The sequence below is a fragment of the Camelus ferus genome, chromosome 29 (genome assembly GCF_009834535.1).
Source record: "Camelus ferus isolate YT-003-E chromosome 29, BCGSAC_Cfer_1.0, whole genome shotgun sequence".
In the NCBI taxonomy this organism is placed as follows: domain Eukaryota; kingdom Metazoa; phylum Chordata; class Mammalia; order Artiodactyla; family Camelidae; genus Camelus; species Camelus ferus.
This window is the reverse complement of record NC_045724.1, coordinates 17,927,856-17,955,020: the sequence shown is the minus strand read 5'-3', so window position 1 is coordinate 17,955,020 and position 27,165 is coordinate 17,927,856. Positions and strand designations below refer to the sequence as shown.

At 50.1% G+C, this 27,165-nt stretch overlaps 1 protein-coding gene across 1 annotated transcript in view; it reads left to right on the top strand.

Moving 5' to 3' along the window:
- The first annotated feature begins 13,077 nt into the window (after nt 1–13,077).
- Nucleotides 13,078–27,165, top strand: part of LOC116656655 (cadherin-23-like) — a 159,871-nt gene continuing 145,783 nt past the window's right edge. Inside the window, exons 1-3 of the mRNA XM_032469914.1 lie at nt 13,078–13,146; nt 18,343–18,537; nt 22,178–22,306. Of these exons, the coding sequence (XP_032325805.1) occupies nt 13,078–13,146; nt 18,343–18,537; nt 22,178–22,306 (393 nt within the window). The remainder of the gene's footprint in view (nt 13,147–18,342; nt 18,538–22,177; nt 22,307–27,165) is intronic.

The following is a 27,165-nucleotide window of genomic DNA, read 5'->3' as shown; positions in this document are numbered from 1 at the left end:
ACAAAGGAAAAACTTTTATAAAATCTTTCATTTAAGATCAATTTTGAGCTGCCCCTTATTAGATTGCAAGGCCTGTCCCCATGAAGAGGCCACTGCCTTTGCAATATCTGTTGGATGTAGCCCAAGCTCAGATAAAACCCTGTGAGGGTTCTCCTTGAGAAGCCAGCTCAGAGTCTGGCTAAGCTGCCTCTGCATTGGCTTGGGAGAAGTGACAGTCTGCCTGTAATCACCATAATTGATAACTCGTGAGGCAGAGACAGTAAATAATTTTTCCACAAGTTTCAAGAGCGAGCATAATTAGTACAGTTAACAATCGTAGGTGATTAATTGGTTCACTCAGTACCAGTGTGAATGGGGGTGAACGTGAGCAGGAGAGCGGGCTGGAGTACCTCAAACACCAGCCATGGGCTACAACCCACTGCTAGTCAGCCAGAATCTGGCATCTGAAACAGCATCTGACAGTCAAGTGGCATTAGCCTCTGAGAACTAGGACTTCCGTGGCCAGGGTGGAGGGCAAGTCATAAAGCAGGGGCCAACAGAGTTTAGCCACATTAGCAAAGACTCAATAAAGGAAAATTGGATTTGACTTCAAAGTTGTTTCAAGTTAGCCAAAGGTCAGAAAACGGCTGTACATGGTGGTAAGACTGGCCGATTGATTCATTTAGGAGGGGAGGAAGCAACTGATTATGGAGTTCCAGACTTCTTGAATTAGACCCCAGGAAGCCAATCTCTTGGTTACTAAACTGAACCACTCTTGGGCATCCCTGTCAGAGGAGCCTGCATTGTATTTTCAAGTTCTCCAGGGAAAGTTGCTCTAAAACAGGGATAGCTAACAGCTTTCAAATCATGTGCCAACTCCAATCCATTGATAGAAGCTACTTAGAGCACTGGGTTGGGAATCCTGCAGCTGAGTCTGGGGAAGAGCTCTGTGATCATTTGGCATTGTCTGCCCTGAGTGCAGAAGGGAGGAGAGGCAAGCTGAGTGTCAATGATTTGCAGATCAAAACCTGCTGAGTCACCGGCTCCTCTGACACTTTCCTCCTTTGTGGTTTCCTGGGGCCTCACTCACTGCCCTTTAGAAGCAAAGATGGTCTTGATCTCAACTTCAGGAACTGAGAGGCTGTGAGAGATAATCAGGGTGATAGCTGCAGACCCAGCTTGTTGGGGGACCTCTTTCTCACCCCTGGGAGATTGCAGCTTGAAGCACGGAGCAGAGGGGTGAAGAGTTGAAACCAACCTGCTGGGTTCATGCAGGCTACACCTTGCCTCCACCAGGATCCTGGGCAGAAGGCAGCTTCCCCATGGAAAGAGCTGCTGTACTGGGAGCTTCAGAGTAAGGCAGAGCTGAGTCCCAAGCTTGGCCCCTTCTCGCTCAAACTCTCTAAACCTATTTCCTGCCTTTTACAATGGGATAAAGCCTCCAGGACTGTCATGAGGACTGAAGAGAATGTGGATAACACTCCTAGCACAGTTCTGGTCATTGGACACCTGAAGTCTCTCCCCAAGACCCTCTGAGGTCTGGGTGAAACTTTAAGAATGGGGAACCTCTGAGGAACAAATAGCAGCCATAGCTGCACCCCTTCAACCCTTGTCAAGTCAGGCTCCCACTCCAGGGCCCTCTTGCCGTTATCCCTTCTGCCTCCACCACCCTGTCCTCAGGTCAGAGCCTGCACACTGGGCATGCTGGATTTGGGGACCAACCCCAATCACAATCCTGACATGGGGGTTGCTGAGCCTAGGGGAGGGAGAGAAGGAGGAATTCTTCCGGGGTTGAGGTCGGGGGTGAAAGGGAGGAAAAGCAGATGCAGCAAAGTCTAGAAGAGGCTTCCCCTTCCACTACCACACAGCTTCCCCCACTGGCTGCCTCCCCCAGCCAAAAAGCAACAGCACATTCACAGCAGAAAACATACACACATATTTGCAAGCTACAGTACAAACGAGTGGCAAACCTAATGATTCGTGATTATTATTTGAAGGGTCCCACTGTTACAGATTTATTTGTCATTTCTTGTAATAACACCGATGGTAATGAATTCATTTGTATTAATGTGAGTGTCACGAGGGCTTCCATCGAAATTCCACATTAGTTAATGTACCACTAAAACAAAGTGTCTTATGATAACTCACAGAGAAAAAAATGTGACAATGAGTGTGTATATGTCCATGAATGACTGAAAAATTGTGCTGAACACTGGAATTTGACACAACATTGTAAAATGATTATAAATCAATAAAAAATGTTAAAAAAAAAAAAAACCAAAAAACAAAGTGTCGCCCAATTAATATCAAACAGAGGTAAGGCTACCAGGGTCCTCTTCATCTGGATTTCATTTGTAATTCATGGTATTAGCACCCCGCTTAATGAAAGTCATTTGCAATTCCTACTCATGGTCTCTCCTCCTTCCTAGGGGAAGGCCAGTGTGCCCTCAGAGCCACCTTCACTGGGCACCCTGGAGCCTGGCAGAGGAGGGCTGTGGAGGAATTTGTTTCTCCATAGGACTTGGTCTCCACATTCTTAATTCCAGGAGGGCTTGGAAGACCCTTGAAACTTCCTGACCAGGTTGGTCATCCACTTGAACTACTCTGGATGTGTGTGGAGGCACTTTCTCTGGGTTCTGGTAGGAAAGGGGAGGCTGGTTTGTTTCTTGGTCAAATCTGGTCTTAACAGATGTGGCCATGCAGTCCTAGGACTGCCTTCGAGCAGGGTGCATCTGGGATTCTGGATCTCCATCTTATCTTCAGGTCAGTCTGATGGTCTTTGTATGCCAAGACTTGGCTGTCCCTGAGGCCAGTGGCGGAACCCATGGGCCTTGGTCTACCATGCACAGTAGACCAAAGAGTTGGACCTCCCATGCTGTTTCTCCCACAGCCCCCTCAGAGGGCCGGTCTCCCCAGACAAGCAGGAACAGATGGTCCATCCTACCCTAGCCTTTAGAGCCCTCAGGGCCTCTATCATGGGAACATTCCCAAGGACAGCAGAGCAGGGCATCTTCCTCCTCCCAAATGTGTTCCTTGGGTAAGTGGATCTCCCTGGGTCACCCCTACCCAAGCAGGAGAATATGAGGCTCCCATTATCTGGTAATAATGAGGTCCATCACAGTGATGGCAGCTGCTGCCACTGTTACTATGGGTCAGGCACTGGGCTAAGTACTTCATAATCATTACTTCATCCAGGACCCACAAATCCAGGAGGTAGATATTTTTATGCCCATTTTCTAGATTGGAAGACTGAGACTCCAAGAGTCTTGGTACATATCCAAAGCCACACAGAAGTGGAAGAGGCGGGCAGGATAAGCATCTGGATGGTTGCACTGATGTCTTCCTGTCTTCCTGTCCCTTTGGGACCACTTGAGAGCTAGTGAAACAGAACCATGGGGGTGCAAGGTCTCTGGCTTCCTGACCCATGGTGCCCTTTGTTCTTCACAGAATGTCCTTCCTCAGCTCAACACCGACCCTCAGGGGCTGTGCTCTGCAGTCCTAGTGCAGGGCGAACACCTACCACCAGCTCTGGGGCATTGTAACCTCTGTCCTTGTCCACATGAGATTGTTATGTGTCTCAGTGGGGAGCAATGCACTTAAAAAGGGAAAGGGAAAGAGAAATCCCTTTATCAATTTTTACTTCAGTACATGCTGCCTTTATATCTTCTGAAGACAGTCCCAAGTGAAGGGGCTGCTTTGTAGCAAGAGACCCTTGGATTAGACTTCAGGAAGGACTTACAGCCATACTCTTGTAGACAGGAAGGGAATGTGGAGATAATGTGCTTCAACTCCCTCACTTGACGGATGAGGACTTGATGGCCAAAGAAGCTCATAACTTGTCCAGGGACATACGGAAACCACACAGATCCCAGGTCTGTCCCCCAACCCAGTGCTCCTTGTACCTGAAGGATAAGGATGATGTATGTTCGGGGAGTTACCCTCCATCTTTGCCAGGACAAGAGAGGGGGAGGTCAGGGAGGAAGCAATGAGGTGTGTCTGCCACCGCTGACCATCTGTGCAACCTCGGTCAGGTCCTCTCCGCTTTCTGGGTCTCAGCTTTCTCGTCTATAGAATAGGGTTCCTGGGTAGGGCAGTGCTTCTTCCCCGGGCTGTACAGGAGAATTCCTCTGAGAATTTTAAAAACCCAGAGGCTGAGGTGGGCCTCAACATTGATAATGTTTAAAAGCTCCCCAGATTTTCTAATACACAGCCAGGGGAGCAAACCACTGAACAAGGTGATTTCTAAAGTCCTTTGTAGCCATAATATTCCCAGTCTCTCCAACTATTGAAGCTTAAACCATTTCCCAAAGTCCCACGGCCCAGTGAGTTCCTGCAGCTGCCCTCTCCCTGCCTGGGTCCCGGGCTCACCAAGCCCCCCTCTCCAGCCCTCACCACGCCTCACTCAGCACTCAGCCAGGTGTGCCGCCTCCCTCAGCCTGTCCATCCGTAAGCCCCCAGGCACCAAGTGACAGGTTCCACTTATCACATCACACCAGCCTGAAGGGCCAGCAGCAGTAGCCACGGGGCTGGAGGTGCAAAACCCACACCAGGCCTAAACCGCCACTCCTGCCTGCCCGGGGCCTCTGTTGCCTCCTTCACCTTCAGAATGCACACCCACCAGGGACGAAGGGGCAGACCGAAGGTACAGACTGATGACGGGTGGAGCCCGCAGGGTTGGGGAGGAGAGATGAGCAGGAGAAGTTGCATTACTTGAGCTGTCTCCTCATTCAGCATTCATTTATTAGCTTCAGCTTCCTGTAGATGTAAGGCCTGCCCTAAGGAGATTTGCATATTCATTTTATTTAACATGATTTATCATCATGCAGGGGAATGAATTTGGGGGCTGGGAGATGGAGCGCCATTTGTGAGCCATGGAGCTGTGCACAGAGAGCTCAGGGCAGCATTGGAGGCCCCCACACACCCAGAGAAGGCTCCATGAGGACAGAGATGGGGGTGCATGCCATAGAGGCCCCCTCCCCTGCCGTCTTTCATCTGAACCTTTTATCTCTGCTGAGAACAGAACGAGGAACTCGGCCTTCAGAGGCATCCCCTCCCCTTCCAGACCTCCCCACCAGAAGTAACATTTACAAGCCCTTACACTTGCTCCATGAGGTAATAACATTATGATAGAGCCTAAGATTTGTTGAGCACCTATTATGCACTAAGCACTTATTGTGTGTTATTTCCTGTAAGCCTCACAATAATCCCTTGGGGCAGGGTTTCTTATTGCCTATCTGTAACTATAAGGAAACTGAAGCTCAGAGAGGTTGCCTATTTTCCCTAAAGTCACACAGCAAATAAAAGGTGGAGCTGGGAATCATACAGCCCATTGCTTTTTGCCCTTGCTCCCTCAAAGCCTCCTTTCATTGTGTATGTTTTCTTCCCCATAAATAACCACTTGTAATTGCTCATAACCATTTTTCTGTTGGAAAGATAAGGAGTGTGAGTATGGCCAACACAATCATGTACTGTGTTGCTCTATACGTGTATTTGGGCTCAATGGATGAAAGAAGCTGACAGTTCCTGATAACTGACTCCTCCCCTTCCAGCACCTTCCTGGTGACGCCTGACACGGGTTAAGTCCTGAACCTGGGACCTCTGGATGGCCTGAGTCATTCTGTAGCAAACCCTGTAAACATCATTAGTAGGCCCTGGCACTTAGCCAGATGAGAGGATCCCAATTTCTCAAGGTCATCTTGGCCACCTCTCTGCCTCCTGGACCTGGTGCATTTGCTCATTCATCACTGAGAATAATAGAGCTGGTGGTTAAAAGCTTGGGCCCTGGTGCAGCCTGCCTGGGTGCAAATCCCAGAGCTCCTGCTTATTATACACGTCCTTGGAGATCTGGAAAATGGGGATAGTAATAGTGTCTGCTTCACAAGCTGCCAAGAGGATTGTACAAGATAATGGGTGGGAAGTGCTTAAATCAGGGCCTGACACATAGGAAGTCCTCAATCGGTGTGTTATTACCCTAGGACCAACTGGAAGTCCTTTCCTTATTTTTAAAAAATCACAGGCGACTTCATGTATCTAATCAGTTACCACTTTCCAGAATCTACCAGGTCTCAAGACCAACCATGTCATGCCTCAGCCAAACCCTGTTTCTGTCCTGGACTCAGTCCCCTGAAGCCCGAGGCTGAGGGACAATGTCCTGGAACCCAGATGACCCTGATTCTGGACTCTAGGGTAGAGCTTTTTAGAAAGGATTTTTCTATAAGTTACATCATAGCTGTCCCTAATTTTTTATCTTAGAATTTTCTGCTTCTGCAGAAGGTTGTAAAGATTTTGTTTTGGCCTTTGATTTTTCAAAGTGCTTTCCCCTATTAACTTGTTTTATCTCCCTCGAAACTCTGTGTAGAAGGCAGGGCAGGGACTGTTGTACCCATTTCCTGAATGGGAAAACTGAAGTGTCAGATGTTTGTGTTGATGCCCTGCAGCAAAAGAGAAGGAAGTCACCCAGATTGCTGTTGAAAAGCCAGAATGTGACCTAGTTGTTTCAGTTTCCACCCCCCCCCCAATCAGGCCAATCAGGCATGGGGATAATCATCACCAAGTGGATACTTTCCAGCCTCCAGAAGCTGGTTCTCAGGTCCCTACTGGGGGAGGGAGCTGGGGGCTGCTCCGTGGAGTCAATCAGATTACCCTCTCAGGTTGGAGAAGGCTGGGAGGGTAAGACTGAACAGCTGTGGTCTGGATTACTGCCTCTACTCTCTTTACTGTTCCCATGCCAGAGAGGGAGGTGGAAGCCCAGCCCCGAGGGAGGGGGTGGTACTGCCTGGTGTTGAAAGTAGCGTGTTGTGGAGACTGGGGTCAGCGTGTACACGGGGTGGGGGGCGGCTGCCTCACCATCACAGCCCTTCCTGTCCTCTTCTCTCTGCACGTGGCCTTCAGCCAGCTGCTGTCTGGCCTGCTCACTGTGCACCGTCCACGATGCATCATGCCCTGTGCTACCACATGTCCCCTCCCTCAGCTCCTGTGCGTCAGCAAGTGAGGGGTGTAGAGGGTGGCTGGAAGAGGGCAGGAGCCCTGGAATGTGGGTGCTAATGGGAAATGGCACGCAGTGGGTGGATGTAGGAGCTCTTCTGTTACTCATTCTGCAGGAAGGTCCCTGGGCTGGAGTAGGGATGCTGCAATGGGGCTGAGAAAAATTGCGTGGATCTCCTTAATCTCTGAGTAAGAAGGAGCTGGGGCCATTTCATACTTGGGCATCCTACCTGGCTTTGAAAACCAGGCTTCTGAGAAAAAGGAAGGAAGGTCCCAGATGTCTCTCTGATTAGGCTCCTCCCAGCTCTACAAGCCCAGTATCTGTGTAAAGCAGGGCCTAGAAGTGTGGCAGGAGGGTGTCTCAACCTGAGGCTGGGCATGCGTACCTCGAAACCCGAGGGAGCCAACGGCCTCTTCAGGGAAGGGAGGGAGCATCAGTCCCACATGCTGGGTGGTGATGTCACTCTCTAGGCGAGGTATCTGCAGGAATACATGTGGAGAGGACACAAGCACCATGAGCTAAGGTGGGCCAACTCTGGGGGCTGCTGTTTAGACCAGTTTGGGTGAAGCAGAGGGTCTCAGTGAGGCAAAAATGAAAGATGAGCTTGGAGAGGGAAGCCTTGATCAGACTATAGTGATGTCCAAGGTCCAGGAGGAAGTTGCCTTGGATGGAAAAGAGGAGCTGGTGGCAGTGTTTGAGGGGGAAAATGAGACGGGAGATCAGTGCTTAAGGCCAGTGACTTTCCAGGATTAGTTACAGGAGCAGGGCTGAAAGAGGAGAGGCCACTGCAATGATTAGCCATAGGGAGATACATTTTTTCAATTTTTTATATTAATTTTATTAGTCATATATGCATGCATTTAAAAATCAAATAGTAATATAATAAAAATAGCAGTGCCCTGTCTCATCCTTTCCCATTCCTGATTCCCACCCTGAGATAACCTTGTTCAATTTCTGATAGGTACCTTCTTAGTTCCAAATTGCATGTTTATACACTTTTCAGTTTTAGACATTATCTGTTGACTTTCAGCTGTGAAGGATGAGAACTGCACTTTTACACCACCCCCTACCTCATCTTTGCTACACACTTGCCACTCTTAATGTGCTCCACCCATCCTCCCAGTATAATTATATCCTTCCTTTTAGCTCAAACAGCATTTAGTATATACAGCATTATAATTATGTAAATATTATTCACAGCTGAGCCACATAGTATACAGTACTGTCATTATATTTCCTCTGTAATTTTATTTCCTCTTTTGTTTTCTCTAGAATTAATAATTACCTCTTCTTTGTTCATTTGCTTAGTGTTCTGTGAATCTGTCATTCATTCATCCCTAAGTATTCTGACATAATTGAATACCTCCTCTCAGTGTATCAAAAGTATATTGATTTTTAAAATTAGGTTTGTATTTTTCTTGACAACATTTTCCCTGGGGTGTCAATCCTCTTGCTCCAATCTGGGCTGACTGTGCTCTGACTTCCTTGCTATTCTGGATGCTGAATAGCTAAAGAGGCCTGCTGTAGGGTAGGCATGGGGAAAGAGAGAGGAGTCACACTAAGAATATCTTTGTCTCTCTCCTCTATTAGATCCCCTGCTACATGGATTCCCTATTATCCCCTATGTTGGTTTATGCCCTCATTTTAGTGGAGTACACCCTCCAGTAATTTCCTGAAAAATAATTATTGGAAATTCCTTTTTTTACTTTGAAAAATGTGTTCATTCTACACTCATGTGTGTTGATAGTTTGGCTGGGTATAGAACTCTAGAGTGAAGATTGTTTTCCTTATAATGTATTGTCTTTTTTCTTTGTGTTCTGGCTGTTAAGGACTTTGATGCCATTTTGATTCTTGATCCTTTGAATGCGGCCTTTTGTTTTCTCTCTGAAAGTCTCCAGGATTTTTTTTTTTTTTAATACTCAGTGTTTTGAAACTTCATAGTTTTATGCTTCATTGTGGGGCCCTCTTCTGAAAACATAGCAGTTTCTTTCCCTCTGGAAGCATGTCTTTAGATCTGGGAGTTTTCTTGTATTACTTCTTGGATAATTTCCTCTCCTTTATTTGCTCTGTTTCCTCACTCTGGAATCCCTATTAGTTGAGTGTTGGATCTTCTGATACAGTCTAATTTTCTTACTTTTCATTCCATTTTCCATCTCTTTGAGTTTTGTCCTACTTTGGAGAAGTTTCTTTGTCTTCCAACTCTCTGTTAAGTTTTTAATTTCTACTAACTCTTCCTTTCTCTTGAAAGGTTATTTCAAAGATGCTGTCTTGTGTTGTCTCTCTAAGCATGTTAAAGATACTTGTTACTCCTTTTCACTGTTTTCCTCTCTCTGTCTTTCACATTAGAGGCTCTTCTCAAATATTTAGTGGCCCTTAGTTCTCTGTTCATATTTAAGAGTGAGTTCACATTTAGCTGCCTGGAAGCTCTCTGTGTGTATTAGGACAGAGAAGGGTGAGGAGGGGGCTGCTAATTAACCAGTGGGCTTCACTATGGGATGATTAGGTGAGGATGTGGATGTTTCTTTGTAGGAACTCCAACATATTAATATTTGCATTTTTCTCTTGGGCCAGTTTTCCCATCTCCTTCATGGCAGTCAGTCTTCGGGAGAGGGGATGGCTAAAGAGGCCTGGTTGGAGACTGGAGTGAGTGGAGGGGATATGCAGCTTTCCACTTAACCTCTGTGTTTTCAGTGCCTCAACCAGCTCCCAGTGTGTGTCTAGAGCTTAACTAACTCAGCCCCTCAGAAAGCAAACCTCCTATCTTCTGCAAGAGTTGGGGACAGCATCTGGGAGTCTTAACGACCCTTCTTAAACATTTGCAGCAGTCTTTCTGCTTTGAGCATTGCCTCATGTCTCCAGTTCCCCAGCTTTTCCAAGATTCTGAGATGCTGGCCAAAGTTGCAGCTTTCCCCATCTCCTAAGGCAATTTTCAGTTCATTCTGTTTCCAGGATTTTGTTGACACTTCTCATCTATTGTCACCACCTCTCCTATTCTTTTTGCCCTTGTGGATTTAAGCATTTTTAATTCCCATATTGGCATTTTAGTGAGGGGTTGGGACAAAAACAGAAACAATTGGATGTGTTCAGTCAGCCATGTTTAACAGGAAGTCCTGATTCTGTTAAAACATTTATTGAATACCTTCTGTGTGCAAGTGCTAGGACTTCAGAGGTGGCCAAGATAAGGGAAGGGGAAGGATTTGAGTTATGTTGAAGGAAGAATTGACAGGCCCTGGTGATTGACGAGGAGTGGGAGACAAGAGAGGGGCACGTCCAAGATCACTCCAGCAGGTGAAGATACCAGAACTCAGGAGGTCAGGATGGGCTTTAGGTAAGCACTTTGGTGGAGGTCTTCCTGGGATTCAGAACAGGCCGTACAGCTAGAGGCTGAGAAGGAGGAGGGGCTCAGAGATGGGAGAGCACTAAGCTGGCTCCATGGAGATGTGGAACAGCTGAGGAGGCCAGCCCAGCCCAGGGAAAGTGCTCTCCTCCTCAGGGAGAGATGCTGGACCACGTGTGTACACATGTGGGTGTGTGTACACACAGAGTGCCCTCTCCCCAATTAGAACAGGGTGACCTGAGACATGCACGGAGGCCTGGTGGGCACCTGCCTCTCCTGGTTCTCCTCCCTGCACCATTTCTCTCTTTGGACCCTGCTCTCAGCTGGTGCCCACACAAGCCTTCTTGCCTATTTGAGAAAGAAATACAGCCCACATCTCCCATAGACCCCATTTCTCCTCCCCCATAAGTTGGAAGGCCACAAAGCCTCCCAAACTTTACACACTCCCTGAGCACCAGCACCCCAGTAGGGCTCCGGCTCCAGAGTCATGAGTGAAGAGGTACCTCTTTGGCATCGGTGGAAACCAAAGCACAGGGGCCTCCACTTTGCCCTGGCACATCCTGGTCAGAAAGATCTTTACTTCTGATTTAAATTCTTCTTGTCACAGTGGGAGCCCATTTCCTTATGCCCAGTGAAAGTGTGCACATTTTGAGATCCCTTCTTCCTTCTGAACTTCTCTTTGGGCTAAAACTTCCCACCAACCCTCTCTTCTCTAGTCCTGGACAGCCTGAATACCCCAGCTTCCAGCCCTGTGTCATCCCCAGCCCTTTCAGAAAGGGAATGAATCAGTCCCACTTGAGCAGGGGCCCTGATCTCACACTACACCCTCATCTCCAGGGTCCCCAAAGCCTGGGACACAGAGGTGACCTGAATTTCAATCCTGCTCCCACCCCTTACCAGCTGTGTGACTTTGGACAAGTTACTTTATTTCTCTGAGTTTCCATTTCCCCCATCTGGGAAGAGGAAGTAATGAGATAAGATGTTTAAAAATGCTGACAGATTGAGGGTTGAATCCCCTCTCTGCCCCCGCCCCCGCCCCACCTCAGGGACCAGCAGCCCAGCCTCTGAGCCACAAGCTCGGTCCAGGAGGGTCTATTCCCAGCTCAGATCTACCGAGGTGCCCGCACCTTGTCAGAACTCCATCTGTCAGGAATTTATTACTAATGCATTTTATAACAGGCTTTATAATAAGATATTAAAGACTGTGGCGGCATCTAGCAAGCATTCCATAAATATTAATAACGCCTTTAGAGATGGCACTTACGGTGGAAATGGTCGGGCTCGTTCCGAGGTTTGGCAGAGAGTTGAGAATAAATCTAACAGGCAGGGAAGCGGGGGTACACTGCGAGCATGGGGGGATATAGTGTGCTTTTTCTTTCTCCTATCTTCCTTTCTCTTGCTGCTTTGAATTTTTATCTTCTTTTCCTTTGTTCACAACTTTTCCTCTGTAATGTCTCTTTTGCTCCCTTAAGTTTTTCTCTCCTTTCTCCCCAACTTTCTTTCTTCTCTCTTCTCTCACAAACTCTGTTCCCTCTCATCCTCATTCCCCTTTGGCCCCCAATTCCACCCTCTCTTACCACCCCCTCCTCTTTATCTTTGTCCCCCTGTGGTCTTCCCTCTGCCTTCCGCCTTCTCTCCTTTCCCCTTTCTTTACGTTCTCTTCATCTCTCTTTTCTCTGTCCTCCCACTCTGCCTCTCTCTGTCTGCCCCCTTCCTCCCTCACTGCCCACGCACCCCTCTACCCATTCCAGGGAGCACCCTGAGCCACCTCTGTCGAAGCCCAGAGTGTAATGTGAGTCACACCACATGTGAGAAGTGAGCTATTTATCATTATTATTAACGAACAAGATCCCTTGCATGGTAGAACTTTGCCAGAGCCTATTCCCTTGTCAACTCAGGAGTAGCAAAAAGATTTATTTGTCTCTGAATTGCACAGGGTGGCCCATTTACAGCAGGTCCATCAGAAGTGATGTGGAGCTGGAAAAGGCAAGGGCCTGCCCTGTCTGCGACCTGCAGGGAATGGGCCCTGCGCTGAGAGGGGCAACCTAGCAGGTGCAAGAGGTTTGCAGGGGATGATGCCCGATCACACTTCCCAGCCCCCCTGGAGGCCTGGGTGGTGCATTTAGGGAGATTTCCCTTGAAATGGCTAAGAAGCTGTGAGGAAGTGGACAGGACTGGGCAGAGGGCACCGTGGGGAAAGGGGCTTTGGAAGCAGAACTGGGACAGAGAAGTGTGCTAAGAGACCTGTCTCAGAAACAGGGGTAATCACATTCCATGGGGCCTTTCCTCCAAAGACCAACTGCTCCTTTCCAGCAAGAAGGTGGACCCAGAGCCATATTCCACAATGAATAAGTGGAGAGAAGTTGCCCTAGAATGGGGCAACCCGACCCCCAGCCAAAATGGACCTCTTGGCCCTGCCTCCATGGCCCAGACCCACATGGCGATAATTCTGTAGACCCCGAACTCCAAGCCCAGACACCAGAGGGGTGCCTTCTCCTTGGTCTCCTGTCTCTAGGAAGGCAAAGCCTGACTCTGTGGGGCATCTCTCCTCCAGGCCTGTCCTGGCTGATTGTGTCAAACCCACAATCAAGCTGTCCCCTGCCCACCCCTGCCACCGCACATGCACGCTGATCATTGCAGGGACCTGAGCAGATTTGCATGTTAAAGGAGTGTCTGGGGACACTTAAAAAGAAGCAGGAGCCGGCATTCATCCATCCAGGCTGCTTTCTTCTCCCCACATTACTTTCTGTGCCCTCAGGAGTCAGGAGGGCTGGCCATGAGCTTTGTCTTCTGCAGCCCAGCCGTGGGCATCAAGGGGGCCAAATCCCAGCAGGCGAGGGGCAGGGTGAGCCTGGGGCAGAGCTGTGGGGATGAGGAGGCCCTGCCTGTGGCTGGATGCGCTCTGAGGGTGCCTGGTGGGGAGCAAAAAGCTGAGACCCACACCGGCCAGAGTGAGTCAGGGGTACTCACAGGAAGGACAGCACAAATATGTCTCAGCACCACAGACAGGATGGGAGGGGAGGGCCAGACGGGGCCTATGAAGGCCAAGGCAGGAGAGGCCCTGCTAGCCCCTTGTCTCTGCTTTTCTACCTCACTGTGCTCCATTCTCACTGCAGATGGGCTTCCCTGCCACCCTGTAACTTTGGCTTCTGTGTGGCCTTGGGCCTGTCGCAGTGCCCACTCCAGCCCTAACCAGGTAGCAAGAATCTTTTTTCAGTTCCCCACAGAAAACTGATTTAACTTCCAAGGCCCCATCTGATTGGCCTGGTTGAGTCAGGTGGTTACCCCTGGACCAATCACATGTGGCCTGAGTCTGAAGTCCCTTGGTACAAACATGGCCACCTAGGTCCATCCCTTGAGCAGAGCTGTGGGTACAGAGAGCATCTCTAGTTGAGAGGAGGGTGGACAGGGAAGCAGTGGTTGGCATCTCTGGGAGGGGTGAAAAAAGCACTTATATATGAGTCAAGGTACCAGATTTCCAGTCATGGCTCTACCATTAACCACCTGTGAGACCAAGAAAAGGCATGCCCCCTCACTTTCCCCATCAATAGAATAGGGAGGCTGGGCTGGATAATCTCCAAGGTTCCTTCCAGCTCCTTCACTCAAGCCATCCCTGAGTGGTAGGTGGTCAGGCCTGGCCTCCGTACTCAGGAGCTTCCTTGGCCTGCAGACATCCCTCCCACCCCTGCCTCAGATCCCACTCTTCCTCTCACACTCTCCAAACCTGCTTTGGAGGGTCTTCAGAGCCTCTCCCATCCTGACCCTGTCTGCAGCAGCCATGAACCAATCAAAAGAGATGTTCTGTTTCTGATTTTAAAATGCCCCTTTGTCTAAATTCATGACGAAGAGATTGATTGGCTGTTTATAATGTTTCTAATACCCCTCCTTTAAAAACGGCTCATCTCACGCTGCCTTGATAGTATTTTATTACCTTAATAATAATTGCAACGACCATTTGTTGAATGTTGCTCAATATTGCCATGTTCCTGGCTCCACGAGAGGCTTTTTATTTTTTTCACACCTTATCTCATGTAATTCTTTCTCAGAACCCTAGGAGGTAGGTACTGGTAACAGCTCCATTTTTACATTTTCCTTTACATGGAGAAACTGAGAGCCAAAAAGAGTAAGTTTGACAGTGTACATCCAAGGTCTCTAGCCATTAAGTGGAAAGGCTGGGACTCAAACTTAGGGGGTCTGACTCAGAGCCCACACTCTGAGCCACCAAGTTTTATTGTCTGCAGTACACTTGGAAATCCAAATGCACCTGGCCCCATAGAGGAAATCTGCTTGCATTGAGGGGGTAGACCTGTGAGCACATCTGCACATTTCCGTGAAACAGCAGCTGGGTGCTCAGAGAAGCCCCCGGTGTATGTGCTGATGAGGGCCCCCCATTTCCCTCATAGAGCATGGCTCCCAGGACCTGAAATGCAGAAAGTCATCATTCTTTTCTCTCCAATGGCTTGTCCCTTCTAAGTATATAAATGGCTCTTCGCCAGGCCTTTTTAAAGTCTTTTTTAAGTTATGCAGAAATTAAATGGGTTTTCACTGCAGGGCATGAAACATAATCCAAGAAGGTCAGACTCAGGACCATCCCTTCTTTTTCCTTTTTCTGTCTTCTTGGATCTTACTCTTAAATCCTCTGATCAGATGCCCAGAGAGCCTTCGCCCCGGACCATGCGGTATGGATGGGTGAAATGTCCTCTCCTTCCTGAGGCAGGGGGCTGGAGAGCTGACATTCTCATGGGAGCCATCTCTCTCCTCTGGGTACAGGCTCCATGTGGGGCGTGCTCTGAAGTGCTGGCTCTCTAGCTGCCTCACAGGGGTCTGTGGCTCTGAAATCAGAACATGTCCATCCCTTTCGTGGCAGGAACCACAGGCCCCGATGGCGTGTCTGTTCTGGAGCGACTCAGGCACTCATGTGTGACATACATGCTGAATCTACAGGGGGGGGCAGAGAGAGAGAGCTGTGGGTTAGCTGAGAACCTCATAAAGAGTGCCTCAAGACCAGTGCCACTGTAGTGACATGTTGGGGTGAAGGCTGGCTTCACTGAGCCCAGTGCCCAGGGAATTCAGTTTTTGGGGTTTTGCATGTGGTGGCTTGGAGTAGGTACTTGCAGAGTGCCCGTATCCATCAGGGTCCCCCAGGAAACAGTTCATCTCAGAGAGTTCCAATAAAGGCATTTCAGTGAAGGGACAACTTCCAGAGGGGGTGCTGGACTAGGGGGATATTAAGGGATGTTGAGGCACCAGAGACGAGCAGCACTGGGAAGCTGCTTCTATTCCTGGGGCCGCAGGGGCAAGAGGAGGGGATAGAGTCCACCAAAAGCTGAGACCAGGGAGGAGGGGTTGCTGGGCTGGAGCTGGAGGGATTGGGGAAGTAATACCCCAAACTCTTTTTCCTCCTGCCTCCTCCCCAAACTCTGAGCTCCTACCAGCACCTGCCATTGGCAGAAGCCCGCCAGCAAGGAAGCCTGTGGAGTACAATTCATTGAGGCCACCCTGGAGTGAGGAGAAGAGGGAGGTCATAGCAGTGCAGAGTACTCAGTGGATCTGAGGGAGCACAGACAGGGAATGCCCAGTGCAGGATCATTAATGTTTCCTCCCTGCCCTACCCTTGAAGGCATTCTTGTCTGCCGTCATCCAGAAGGCACTCAGACAATAAAACCGCAACAGTCAGCTTCTGAGCACTTATTTACTGTACGCTGGGACGTTTACGCTCGTGAGCTTATGTACTCTTCACACTGACATTATGAGGTGTTACTAACTTCGATGTACAGAGAAGGGATTAAGGATCAGAGGGATTAAGTAACTAGCCCAAAGACACAACAGTGAGGCTCGGGTCCCAACTTACCCATTCTGCCCCCTTGCACACTTGACTCTCTTTTGAAGGGAAAGAGAGCATCTGTTTCCCAAGCTGTTGAGCTAAGTAGGGTAGGCCTAGCAAAGGGAAAGCAGGTTCAGAAGCCCAGAAGTGGGAGGGAGCCTGCTGGGTTGGAGAAGTACAAATAGCTCTACCTGCCAGGAAATAGTAAACTGATAAGAAAAGATACTACATGTGATCTTAGCCAGAAAGCAATACCTGCCAGGAAATAAAGTGTGAAGGAGGAGACAGGGCCAGACCACGAGGGCCGGTGTCCTATGCAGAGGTATGGAGGAGAAGGGCCTCCCTTGTCTGCCCCAGTCTCAGTGCCAGTTGGAGAAGGACAGATTATGAGCCTGTCCTTTCATCCTGACATTTGCCTGGTGATGAGGGAGAGGCAGCACACTCAGAGAGAAACAGAGGCAGCTCCGCGGCATTGTCCCCTGGAGGCCCTTTCCAGCCTGACCTGGGGCCTTACAAAGAACACCCTTGCCTCAAGCAGGTAGTCCCAGGGAAGGGCTACCAGCGTGCCGGAGACTGTTCCCCAAAGAAAGAAACTGTTCAAGGCAGTGACACAGGGCACAGGTCATGGCCAGCAGCATGGAGAGGGACAGCCATGTGGATGCCCTCCTTGGACGGAGCCCTGCAGGTGTGAGAAGCGATCCAGTCATTGTCCCAGTGTAAAAAGATCACAGAGGACCAGGAACGTTGTCTCTGCCCTCAGAGAACTGACAGGCCAACCCCACACTCCTGGCTAGGAGGTACCACCCAAGCTGACAGTTGACCTCAGCATCATACAGAAGAGTTAGGGAAAGAACCACCATCGATGTTTAGAGGAGTGTTAGCAGAGTTTAAGAGCATGGGCTTAGAGTTAACTACACCTGAATTCAAGGCATTCTTTGCCACTGCCTAGCTATGTGATTTTGGTGAGTTGCTTAACCTCTATGAGCCTCAATTTCCTTTTTGAAAACAATGTAATAGCTACCACCTGAAAAGCTACTTGTTACAGAGCTGATAGGCGTAGCCCACAGCACAGACATGGCACATACAGTCAATCAGTCAACGGGAGCGGGGATTGTTTCTTCCTTTTTGTCTCCAGGCAGAGCCTCACTAGACTGCTCCTCTTCAGATGAGTCCAGAGCTCAGTAAGTCAGTAATAAATTTACTCACCTAGCATTTTGCAGGCGTGGCTTACATGGTTTTGGTGGGCACGGCAGTGATGAGAGCTGACAATTGGGCAGAAGATGCAAACAGATACTTAAAATACGATGCACTATCATAGAGCTTCATTCATGTCTTCAGAAAGGATGTTTACTGGACACCTGCCATGTGCCAGGCACCATGTAGGCAAGGCAGATAGAGCTTCCATGGAGCACATGCGCTATGAGAGAAGATGGGCACTAACCAGGGAATTAGGGAAGAAATGTGGGTGATGAAAAATTCCAGGGTGCTGTGGGACTCTGAATATAAACAATGGCAAGGAGTGGGGGCATGGTAGGGGCTGACCTGCCTCAAGGGTTTGAAAGGCCTCCGTGTAGAAGTCAAATCTATTTAGAGACCGAAAGTCATAAAGGGGGAGGGGTTTATACACAGTGTCTAGCAGAGGGAATCATGGAAGGCTCCCAAAATGGGGTGACAGTTAAGTGCGCCTCATGGGTCTTTCTGGTGGCAGGCTGCCATGGCCCAGGGATGGCATGTGGATGCCCCACCCCAGGGCAAACCAGGTAATCTCTGTGGGCCAGGAAGAGCCCCCAAGCCCTCTGCCACATCCCCATACCACACTCCTCCCAGCCCCCTGCCCTTGGAACCTCCATCCCGGGTGCGCTCCAGAGCAGCTCGGGCCTGAGGCTTGAGCAGCGAAGGGGCACCTGACAGAGGAAGCAAAACCACCAAGAAACGGGGGTTCGGGGACCAGAAGGCCCTCACCCAGAACTCCAGGACGAGCAGATCATCTTTGGAACTGGTGCTGTTACAGCCACCAGGAGGCCAGCAAAAAATGAAAAAAAAAAAAAAGATATTGCATTTTAAATTCCTCTGAACCCTCTTAGAATAAAAATGACAAAGCCATGGGTCTTGTTGGCTGGAGTCCGTGGTTAATGGGTTTTGGGGAAATAGTCACTGATTGAGGCAGCTGCTCCAAGCTCCAGCTCACCCTTTTATTTGCTTTGCTTCACCCCCCAGAACACACCAGTGGGGACACCCATCTTCATCGTGAACGCCACGGATCCCGACCTGGGTGCAGGCGGCAGCGTCCTCTACTCCTTCCAGCCCCCCTCCCAGTTCTTTGCCATCGACAGTGCACGCGGCATTGTCACAGTGATCCGGGAGCTGGACTACGAGACCACGCAGGCCTACCAGCTCACCGTCAACGCCACGGTGAGTTACTGCGCTGAGGCCCCAGGCAACCAGATGCCTGCCTCCTCCCACCCTCAAAGAGAGCAATGGAACATCATCCCCGTTCCCTGCTAGTCAAGGCTTCTAATGGTGTTGCTGGCGATCATAATAATAATAACAACTGATGTTACTGAGGGTCCATGCTGTTTTCTTGGCACTGTGCTGAGCACTCAAATTGTGTCTGTTAAACCTCCAACAGCCCTGTATCATAAGTAGTATTAAGATACCCACTTTATAGTTGACGAAACTGAGGCACAGGAGCCATTCAGTGACTTGCCCTTGGTCACCCAGCAGTTGGACTTCAGAGCCTGCACTGTAATCCCACAGAGCATGCCAAGTGCAGGGTGTCCTCTCGCTCTCTGGGACACAGGACAGAGATGTCAACCCAGCTGTGTCCTGACACCACCCAACATGCAGGAGCCAGAGGGTCCAGGTCCCCTGACCGCTACTCTAGAGTGGTGACTCTTACGCAGAAGGGAGCATCCGTCTGTGCTGAGCACCGTGCGGGGTCCTGGGAATTCCAGGATAAGTTAGTCAGGAGATGGCGGTGGGAGAGGAATAATGATCCCATTTTATGGCTGGCACTGTTGAGACTCACCAGCTGATGAGTAGTGGGCAGCAAGAGCCCAAACCCAGGCTGTCTGAACCCCTCGTCCAGTACCCCATGGCCAGGAGTCTCTGAGTCTCCAGGACACCACAGGTGTGTGGCCTCTGTCACCAGCTGTTATTGAGGGCCTGAGGGACAGGCAGGCCACACCCTCAGTAGGGTTCTACCTCTCACTCTCGTCTTCCCTGCTCCTGGCCACTGCCTCCAAGCACAGCTGGAGCCTTCAGCTGGCAGCAGGGTGAAAGCTGACCTATTTGTCCCTTAGATTTTTTTTTACAAAGCCCAGGTCAACAGGGAAACAAATTACAGGAGTCCCTCTGACCCTCCAGGACCCATTAGCCTGACACACAGCATCCACCGCCTGGCCCCCGTCACTGCCGCAAGGGCTGCCGCTAGTGCTGTGGTCTCCACTTGGCAGGTCACAGAGCCTAGATCCCAGGGGAAGACACAAGGGTCCAGTTTGAAAGATGCGTTTCCCCTAGGATGGGGCAAGATCCAGGGAGACACCAAGAACCCAGAAATGCAAACTTTTTCTTTGGACCTGGTCCAGCAGCTCCTGGGGAAGCCAGTACAGATGACACCCACGTTCCTTCCTTCTCCCCTCGTGGAGCGTTAGTTGCCTGGGAGGACGTGTGTGCTGCTATTTGTAAAACTGACTTCTGGGATCAAGGGGATTTACAAGGGTGGAATTTACCTTTTATGCACATCTGTACCCTTCCACGCTCTCTTGCACACACACTGGGGGTGATGCCCCTCCCACTACTCTCCATTTGCACATCCCTGGGCCCAGAAATGCAGAGATACTTTCTCTCTTTCTCACTATGAACTTGTCCCTGTGGGATAATTTCCACCTACCATAAAAGTGGCTTTGGGCCAGTGGGGAAGAGACCAGAGCTGGGCACAGGCAGGAATCTGGGTGGTCTAGCCTAGCAAGAGGCCTGGGCTCAAGCTGGGATGGTGAATGCAGTTAAATTGCTGTTATTCTTCCAGCCATCAGGCCTTGGAGCAGTAGAGCAGGAGGGGCCCTAGAACTTCCTTAGGTCTCAGTGGCTCCCCCACCTGATGCACAAGTCCCTCTCAGGGCTGGCGCTGTGCCTCAGGGCTGGTGCTGTACCCTTGGCCGCGGGACATTACCCCAAGGAGATTCTCCTGTGAGACATCTCAGGGACCAGTGTGGGTCCCCAGCCCTCACTGGGTGGGTAGCAGGTGGGGACTTGTGAGGACTCCCCTGGGAGTAAGCTGCTTAGGGCTGTAGGTGCCAGAGTAACAGGTGCCTGTCCGGCAGGATAAGCCATGGAGTCTGGGGTGGGCTAGACAGGGGCATCCTTGGCAGGAGCTAGACTGCAGCCACAGGTATGGGACAGGGAGGGTAGGTGCCAGGCTGTACCAAGCCAGCTGCCTACAGAAGCCTGGTAATGGCAAATCAGAACTACTGGCATCCCTGACCCAAGAGGTCAAGGGACTTCCTACCAGGCCTCCCCCTCTGGCCTTGTCTGCCTGGTGGTCATTCTGGTGCCTAGCTGAGCACTCTCACCATGGGCAGTCCCCAAGTCTGGGCTGTGGGCCCCATCGTCTTGGAGGCTGCAAGGCTGTCTCTGCTGTGGTCCCTCTGCCCAGCTCCCCCCACACCCCCAGACTCTCCCCTCCCTTGCTGCACCCACGACGCACCCCCCAAAGCCCCTCCCCCCAAAGCCCCTCCCCCCTCTCCTTGGCTGCCCCTGAGGACTCTTAAGGACAACCAGCCCTTCTTCTCCTTCGGAGGCTCTGTAGCTCTCTCTCTGGAGAGCAGAAGCAGGCACTGGCCTTGTTGTAAGGTGGGGAATGCCTTGCATTGTTCAGATCACCCAGCCAGATCAAGGGAGACCTAACCCAAGGACAGTCCTCTTTAAATCCCACACCAAAGAATTTATAAGCCCGAGTCCATAGAGGTCATTCCAGTGAGTCCCTTCATCTCACAGAATAGGAAATTAAGACTCCAAAATGGAAGAGAACTTTTTCAAGGTGACCTAGCAAGTCAGGCACGGGGCTGATGTTAGGACCCCAGATCAAGACAGGGCAGGTTTTTATGTCAAAAGGACCTGAGTTTGAGTCCTGGCTATACATTTAACAGTTGTGACTGGGGGCAAGTTACTTAACCTCTCTGGTCTCTGTTAAATCTGAATAATGGGCACATAATACCTATGAAAGCAAATGAGGTATCTAGCATGGTGCCTGGGATATAATCTGTATTGAGCATGTAGTTTCTATTCTTGTTGGCTATTGTTATTCAGTAGCAGAGCTATTTAAACAGTTTATCACATTTAGGGTAATAGAAGATGGATTTTGGGTTTTCTTTCTTGGTGAGCTTTCATAGGACCACCTTTCCATCTGGGAAGGTTTAAACATTGCCTGCCTGGCCACATGGCCTGCATGACCTCTCAGGATTCCTTCCCAGAGTCCCCCAAGTGTCACAGGCCCTGGAGCACCCCCTGCTGGTTCTACCAAAAAAGTTGCTTGACCAGTAAACTCAGTGCAGAGCAGGCTGCAGGTCCCAGAGTAGACCCCTCTGCCGTCAAAGGGCCCTTCTTCTGAAAAATCCCCATCCCAGTCAATTCCCTTGCTGCCCTTGCATGAGAGGGGGCAGGAAATGGGCATGGAGAGGGGTCCCCTGCCTGAATCCAGAGAAGGAGCTAAGGGCAGCACCGTCCCTTTGCCCCAAGCCCACCATCCCACCCATCAGATGTGCGGGGTGGTCAGGCCTAGGCCAGGCTGGAGGCAAGAGATGTGGCTCTGCCCCAGCCCTGCTTTGTGACAGTGGATAAACCATCTGCCACTGGGCCTTGAGGGCACTGTTTGTGGATCCCTGCGAGTTCTTAGAGTTCTTGAACTTCTGTGCTAACGCCCTTACCCATGGGAGTGTGGGAGCACATGTGTACATGTTTGCACACCTTTGTGCACATGGGTGTCGTGTGTGTGCATGTGTGCACACGTCCACAACATCACTTAACCTAAGGCTATGTATCTTTGTCCACTAAGGATCAAGACAAAACCAGGCCTCTGTCCACGCTGGCCAACTTGGCCATCATCATCACAGACGTCCAGGACATGGACCCCATCTTCATCAACCTGCCTTACAGCACCAACATCTATGAGCACTCTCCTCCGGTAAGACCCTCCCCAGCCCTGGTGAGACTTCCCACTGCACTTCTGGTAGGGATGGGGGCCCTGTTTGGTAGGACAGACTCCTTGGCGTTTTCTACTCCCCCGAACCCCCATATGTGGCAATGATGACTGTCCCAGCACAGTGAAAATCCAACCCCTCTTGTACCATACCTCACCTCCTCACCCTCTCATTTCATCTCTGGAGGGGTCCAAGTGCCAAAGAGCAAAGACTGGCTAGTGCCAGTGAAGGGGGGCAGTTCAGAAGGATTCATGTGGAATGATGGGGATGCCCATGGAAAATCTGGCCTGGGCTGGAGAGTGGACTTGGACTCAGCAAGGCTCACCAAAATATCAGTGGGGCTCAGCCCTGCCCACCATGGGTCCATCGGTCAGCCTGTGTCTCTCGACCAACCAATGCTGTCCAAGGTGGCAGCCACTGCCCTCCACCCCGCAGGCCCTCTCAGGCTGGGCTCCTCCCAGAGAGCCCACAGCTCCAACTGCCCCTCCTAACTGCCCAGGTTCTGGGTTTCTCAAGGCCATGTTTTCAAGAGAGACACCTGATTGGCCATGCTCGTGATTTTGTACCATGTCCCAAGGTCATAGGTCACCAGCCAGACTGTAAATTGGCACCTCATAGGGATGTGTCCACAGGCTTCCCTGGACCAGGAAGCCTGCCCTCCAGTTTGGGACTGTGATCTGTCCTGACTGTTGGCTGCTTCCAAGCATCGTGCTGCAGTCTCCAGGTGTGAGGGGGTAGCCACTTCCTTCTTGGGGCCACTTGGGGCCTGGAGGCTCCAACAAGCAAGATGCTTTTTGGCCTCTTGTTGCAGGTGTCTGAAGCTGTTTCAAGGGAAGAGGGGTACCTCTGAATGTCCACACCCCAGCCCTCTCTTTCTTGGTGGTCCATGGACAGCAGGAGCTCTAGCTGTTGAGACTGAGGGCTACCGCCCCACAAAACATCTTTGCTAAGCCCACGTGCTCTTGGCCCCAACCTTTCAGATGAGGTGGACCCTTCCATCCTGCCCCTGGCCATCCCCTTCTTAGCGCTCAGTGATCTTGTCTGGCTTACCCTCAGCTTCTCTGCTGGACTGAGAAGGTAGTGCTGTAGGAAGAGGGGTCTGCTGTGGACATAGCACACCGTGTAGCTCGGGAAGTGATTATGGAATGAATAAACAAATGCCCTGCTCAGGCCAACCTTCTCACTATCCTGTCATCCTCATCACCCCTCGTGATTGCTCCCATCACCCATCTCTTGGTTCCCAGCTCACTGACAATCTTTAGAATTTTTTTCCTGGCTTCATCCTCCATGGCCCACAGGCATAGTCATCTCTCTCCTCTCAATTTTGGTTGAGTTCACTCTCTATGCAGCATAACTTACCACTGAATTGTAGCCACACCTATAATGTTCAGTGATGTGTAAGTGGGTTACTTTGGGGCTCCCAGTCATCCAGGTGCCTGAGTCTTTGGGGCCTGGTCTCACACCTTCCATGGGCCTCCCAAGGCACTGTGCCCAGGGCTGACTGCAGGGAATATGGGCAAAGCCAGCTTGTTGATTGAAGTGAGGACATGCTGGTGGTGGGGCAGCCAGGGGAGCTCGGTGCAGGTCTCTGCACTGCTGTGCTCTTGCTTGGCCAAATCACACAACCTACTGACTGCTTCCTCCTTGGGAAACTGGGGCTAAGGCTGTCTTAATAGTGCCTCCCTGGCCTGTGGGTATTAGAGATTGGCGCACCTAGCAATGCCAGCATTAGCAGGCTAGTAAACAGTGGTTGCGTATTTGGATTGGGCTAGGGGTCCCAGCTTCAGCCTCATCTCAGAGTCTTGGTAGTCAGCCAGAGGGCTGTTGGTGTGCATGTGCTCCCAGACCCTTCAGTTTGTCTTGTCTTTTCCTGGCATCCGTGTATCGTAGCAGAGTAATACTAAGTCAAACATTGCTACATGTGTTCCTTTCAGATCGGCAGGTTTTTTTTTAATTGAAGTATAGTCAATTTACAATGTTGTATTAATTTCTGATGTATAGCATGATGATTCATTTACACACATTTTATATATATATATTCCTTTTCATATTCTTTTTCATTTTAGGCCATTATAAGGTATTAAATATAGTTCCATGTGCTGTACAGTAGGACCTTGTTATTTATCTATTTTATATATAGTAGTTAGTATCTGCAAATCCTGAACTCCCAATTTATCCCTTCCCACTCCTTTTCCCATCTGGTGACCATAAGTTTGTTTTCTATGTCTGTAAGTCTGTCTCTCTTTTGTAAAAAAGTTCATTTGTGTCCTTTTTTTTTTTTTTAAGATTTCGCATATAAGTGATATAGTATTTTTCTTTCTCTTTCTGGTTTACTTCGCTTAGTATGACAATCTCCAGGTCCACCCATGTTGTTGCAAATGGCATTGTTTTATTTTTTAAGGCTGAGTAGTATTCCATCATATGTGTGTGTGTGTGTGTGTGTATGTATGTGTGTATATCACAATTTCTTTTTTTTAAATTTACATTCTTTTTTAATTGAAGTATAGTCAGTTTACAATGTGTCAATTTCTGGTGTACAGCATAATGTTTCAGTCATACATACACATACATAAATTTGTTTTCATATTCTTTTTCATTAGAGGTTACTATAAGATATTGAATATAGTTTCCTCTGCTATATAGTAGAAACTTGTTGTTTATCTGTTTTATGCATAGTAGTTAGTATCTGCTAGTCTCAAATTCCCAATTTATTCATTCCTTCGAGGCCACTAACGCCAATGCCTGGGTCGCTCCCAGGGAGCCAGTCTGAGTCCCGCCACTTGGGTCATGTGACCAGGCTTGAGGGAGCCAGACAAGGAAGTAAGCTGAAAGTTTCGGGCTCTCTCAGTGCCCACGGAATCACTTCAGTGTCCACACACCTCTGACTCCCTCTGCCTCCACGCTTGAAAATTTTCACATCTCTTGCACTTCCCATACACCCAGAGCCTGGTTTTTCCCTGCTTCTAATCAGTTTCCGTGCCTTGATCCAGGCCCTCCATGTTTCTTTACAGTGTGGAACTCTGATTTAACGCAGTGCTTCCCTGGCCAGGCCAAGGCTGAGGAGCCCCAGCGCGGCCTGGTCAGCCCCCAGGGCCGGGGCACCCAGGCATCCCTCAACCCAGGCCTGCCTCTGCTGGCCTGGGGCCTCATCCGGACCCTCGCCCTCTCTCCCTCGCTTCCCCTCTTTATCTGCGGCTCCCAGCATGTATGCCTGCCTCTATCAGTGTATCAGGCCAGCATGCCTCATCTAAAGTGTATATATTACCTAATAAAATCCTTCTTATTTGGGATTATTGCATCAAATTTTAATTTCCTCACTCGAGCAGCAGCATGTCGGCCTGCCCGTCAGTGAAGGACCGATAGAAGGTGAAAAGAGCGGATAAACTGCACAAATTACTGCCAGCCGATGCTTATCAGCCCTTTGACTGGAATTGACTGGAATTAAGGACTGAGAAATAGGATTTTCTGCCTCAGAATCTGCTGTGGCAGCTCTTGTCGGAAGTCCCCTTCAGCCCCCACCGGCCTCCTCCCCACAAGGGTGCCTCCCACTCCTGAAGCAAACTGCACGTCCACCTTTCAAGTCCTTAATCCTGTCATGGAAATAGTGGGGCAGGGAGGCAGCTGGGCTGGCAGGGAAGAGGTGGACCGGGCCCCCCAAGGCTCCAGCTTTAGCCACTCTCCTGGCCAGCTTCATTGGAAGGAGGCAGCCACAGGAGGGAGAGCAATCCCAGCTCCTCTCGACTCTGCCCCGACTTCCCTTCTGGTACCCAAGCCTCAGAGGCTGGGGATGCCTGGCACCCCTTACCCACCCTGATACAGCCCTCCGTCTTCCCCAACACCCTCACCCACCCACTCACCGCACCTTGGGACTTTAAGCAATAAGCAAATCCCGGACCCCTTGAGCCTCAGTCTCCCCACATATCCCCTCACTGGGAGGAGTTGTGAGGGAACCTATGCTGGGGGCCCAGCACAAGGCTTGGCACACAGTAGGTGCTCAACTAATGCTAGCTCTCCCTGTGAGCGCCTAGCTGTTCTCTCTATAGAATGCCAGAAAACACCTTACCTCTAGGGCAGGGATTATTAACCTGGGGTCCTGGGGAGTCTGAGTTTGTTGTTTGGAATATCACGTGCATGCATTGTCTGTGAAGAGGTATCTTAGCTTTCATCAGCTGCTCACGGTTCCAGGCCCCAGTGAATAGTGACAGTTGGTTTTATAGCATTGGCCATGACCCAGGTGCTATTGCAAGTACTTTACATGTCTCACTTCCTGAGGTGTGGGGACTGTTGTTATACCCATTTTATAGATGGGGGAAACAAGGCAGCGAGAGGTTAAGTAACTCACTCTAAGGGTTCAAACCCAGGAAGTCTGACCACAGAGTCAAACCCTTACCCCCTTTGCCGTACTGCTTTTCCCACCACGAGGAGTCAGGACCCCACGGGCCTGTGTACCTTTGGCCTCTCTCGGGGAAGCCTCATTTCCCAGAAGGGGGCATCCTTGCAATGGGAGTTCCTGTGAAGGGAAGAAGCCCTGTGGTCTGGTGCACCCCATTTCTAGCCCTTCTGGGCCCACCCATCTGCTCTCCTGGCCATGCCCTGGTGCACCCCTAGCTGAGACCCTCCCTGGAGAGCCAGCCCATAGCGGGGCCCAGCCTTGGGGCGGACACTTCTCCATCCCCTCATCTTTGGAAATAAGTTTCAGTATATTGAAAATATAATCACTGAGACTCTGAAACAAGAGCCATGAGTTCCCAAGAGCCCCTATTCCTCCCTGTTAATTCCTTCTCATAACATTTCCAGTCTTTGTGGCTGCACTTGTATTAAAAGCTCAAGGTTTTATTAAAAA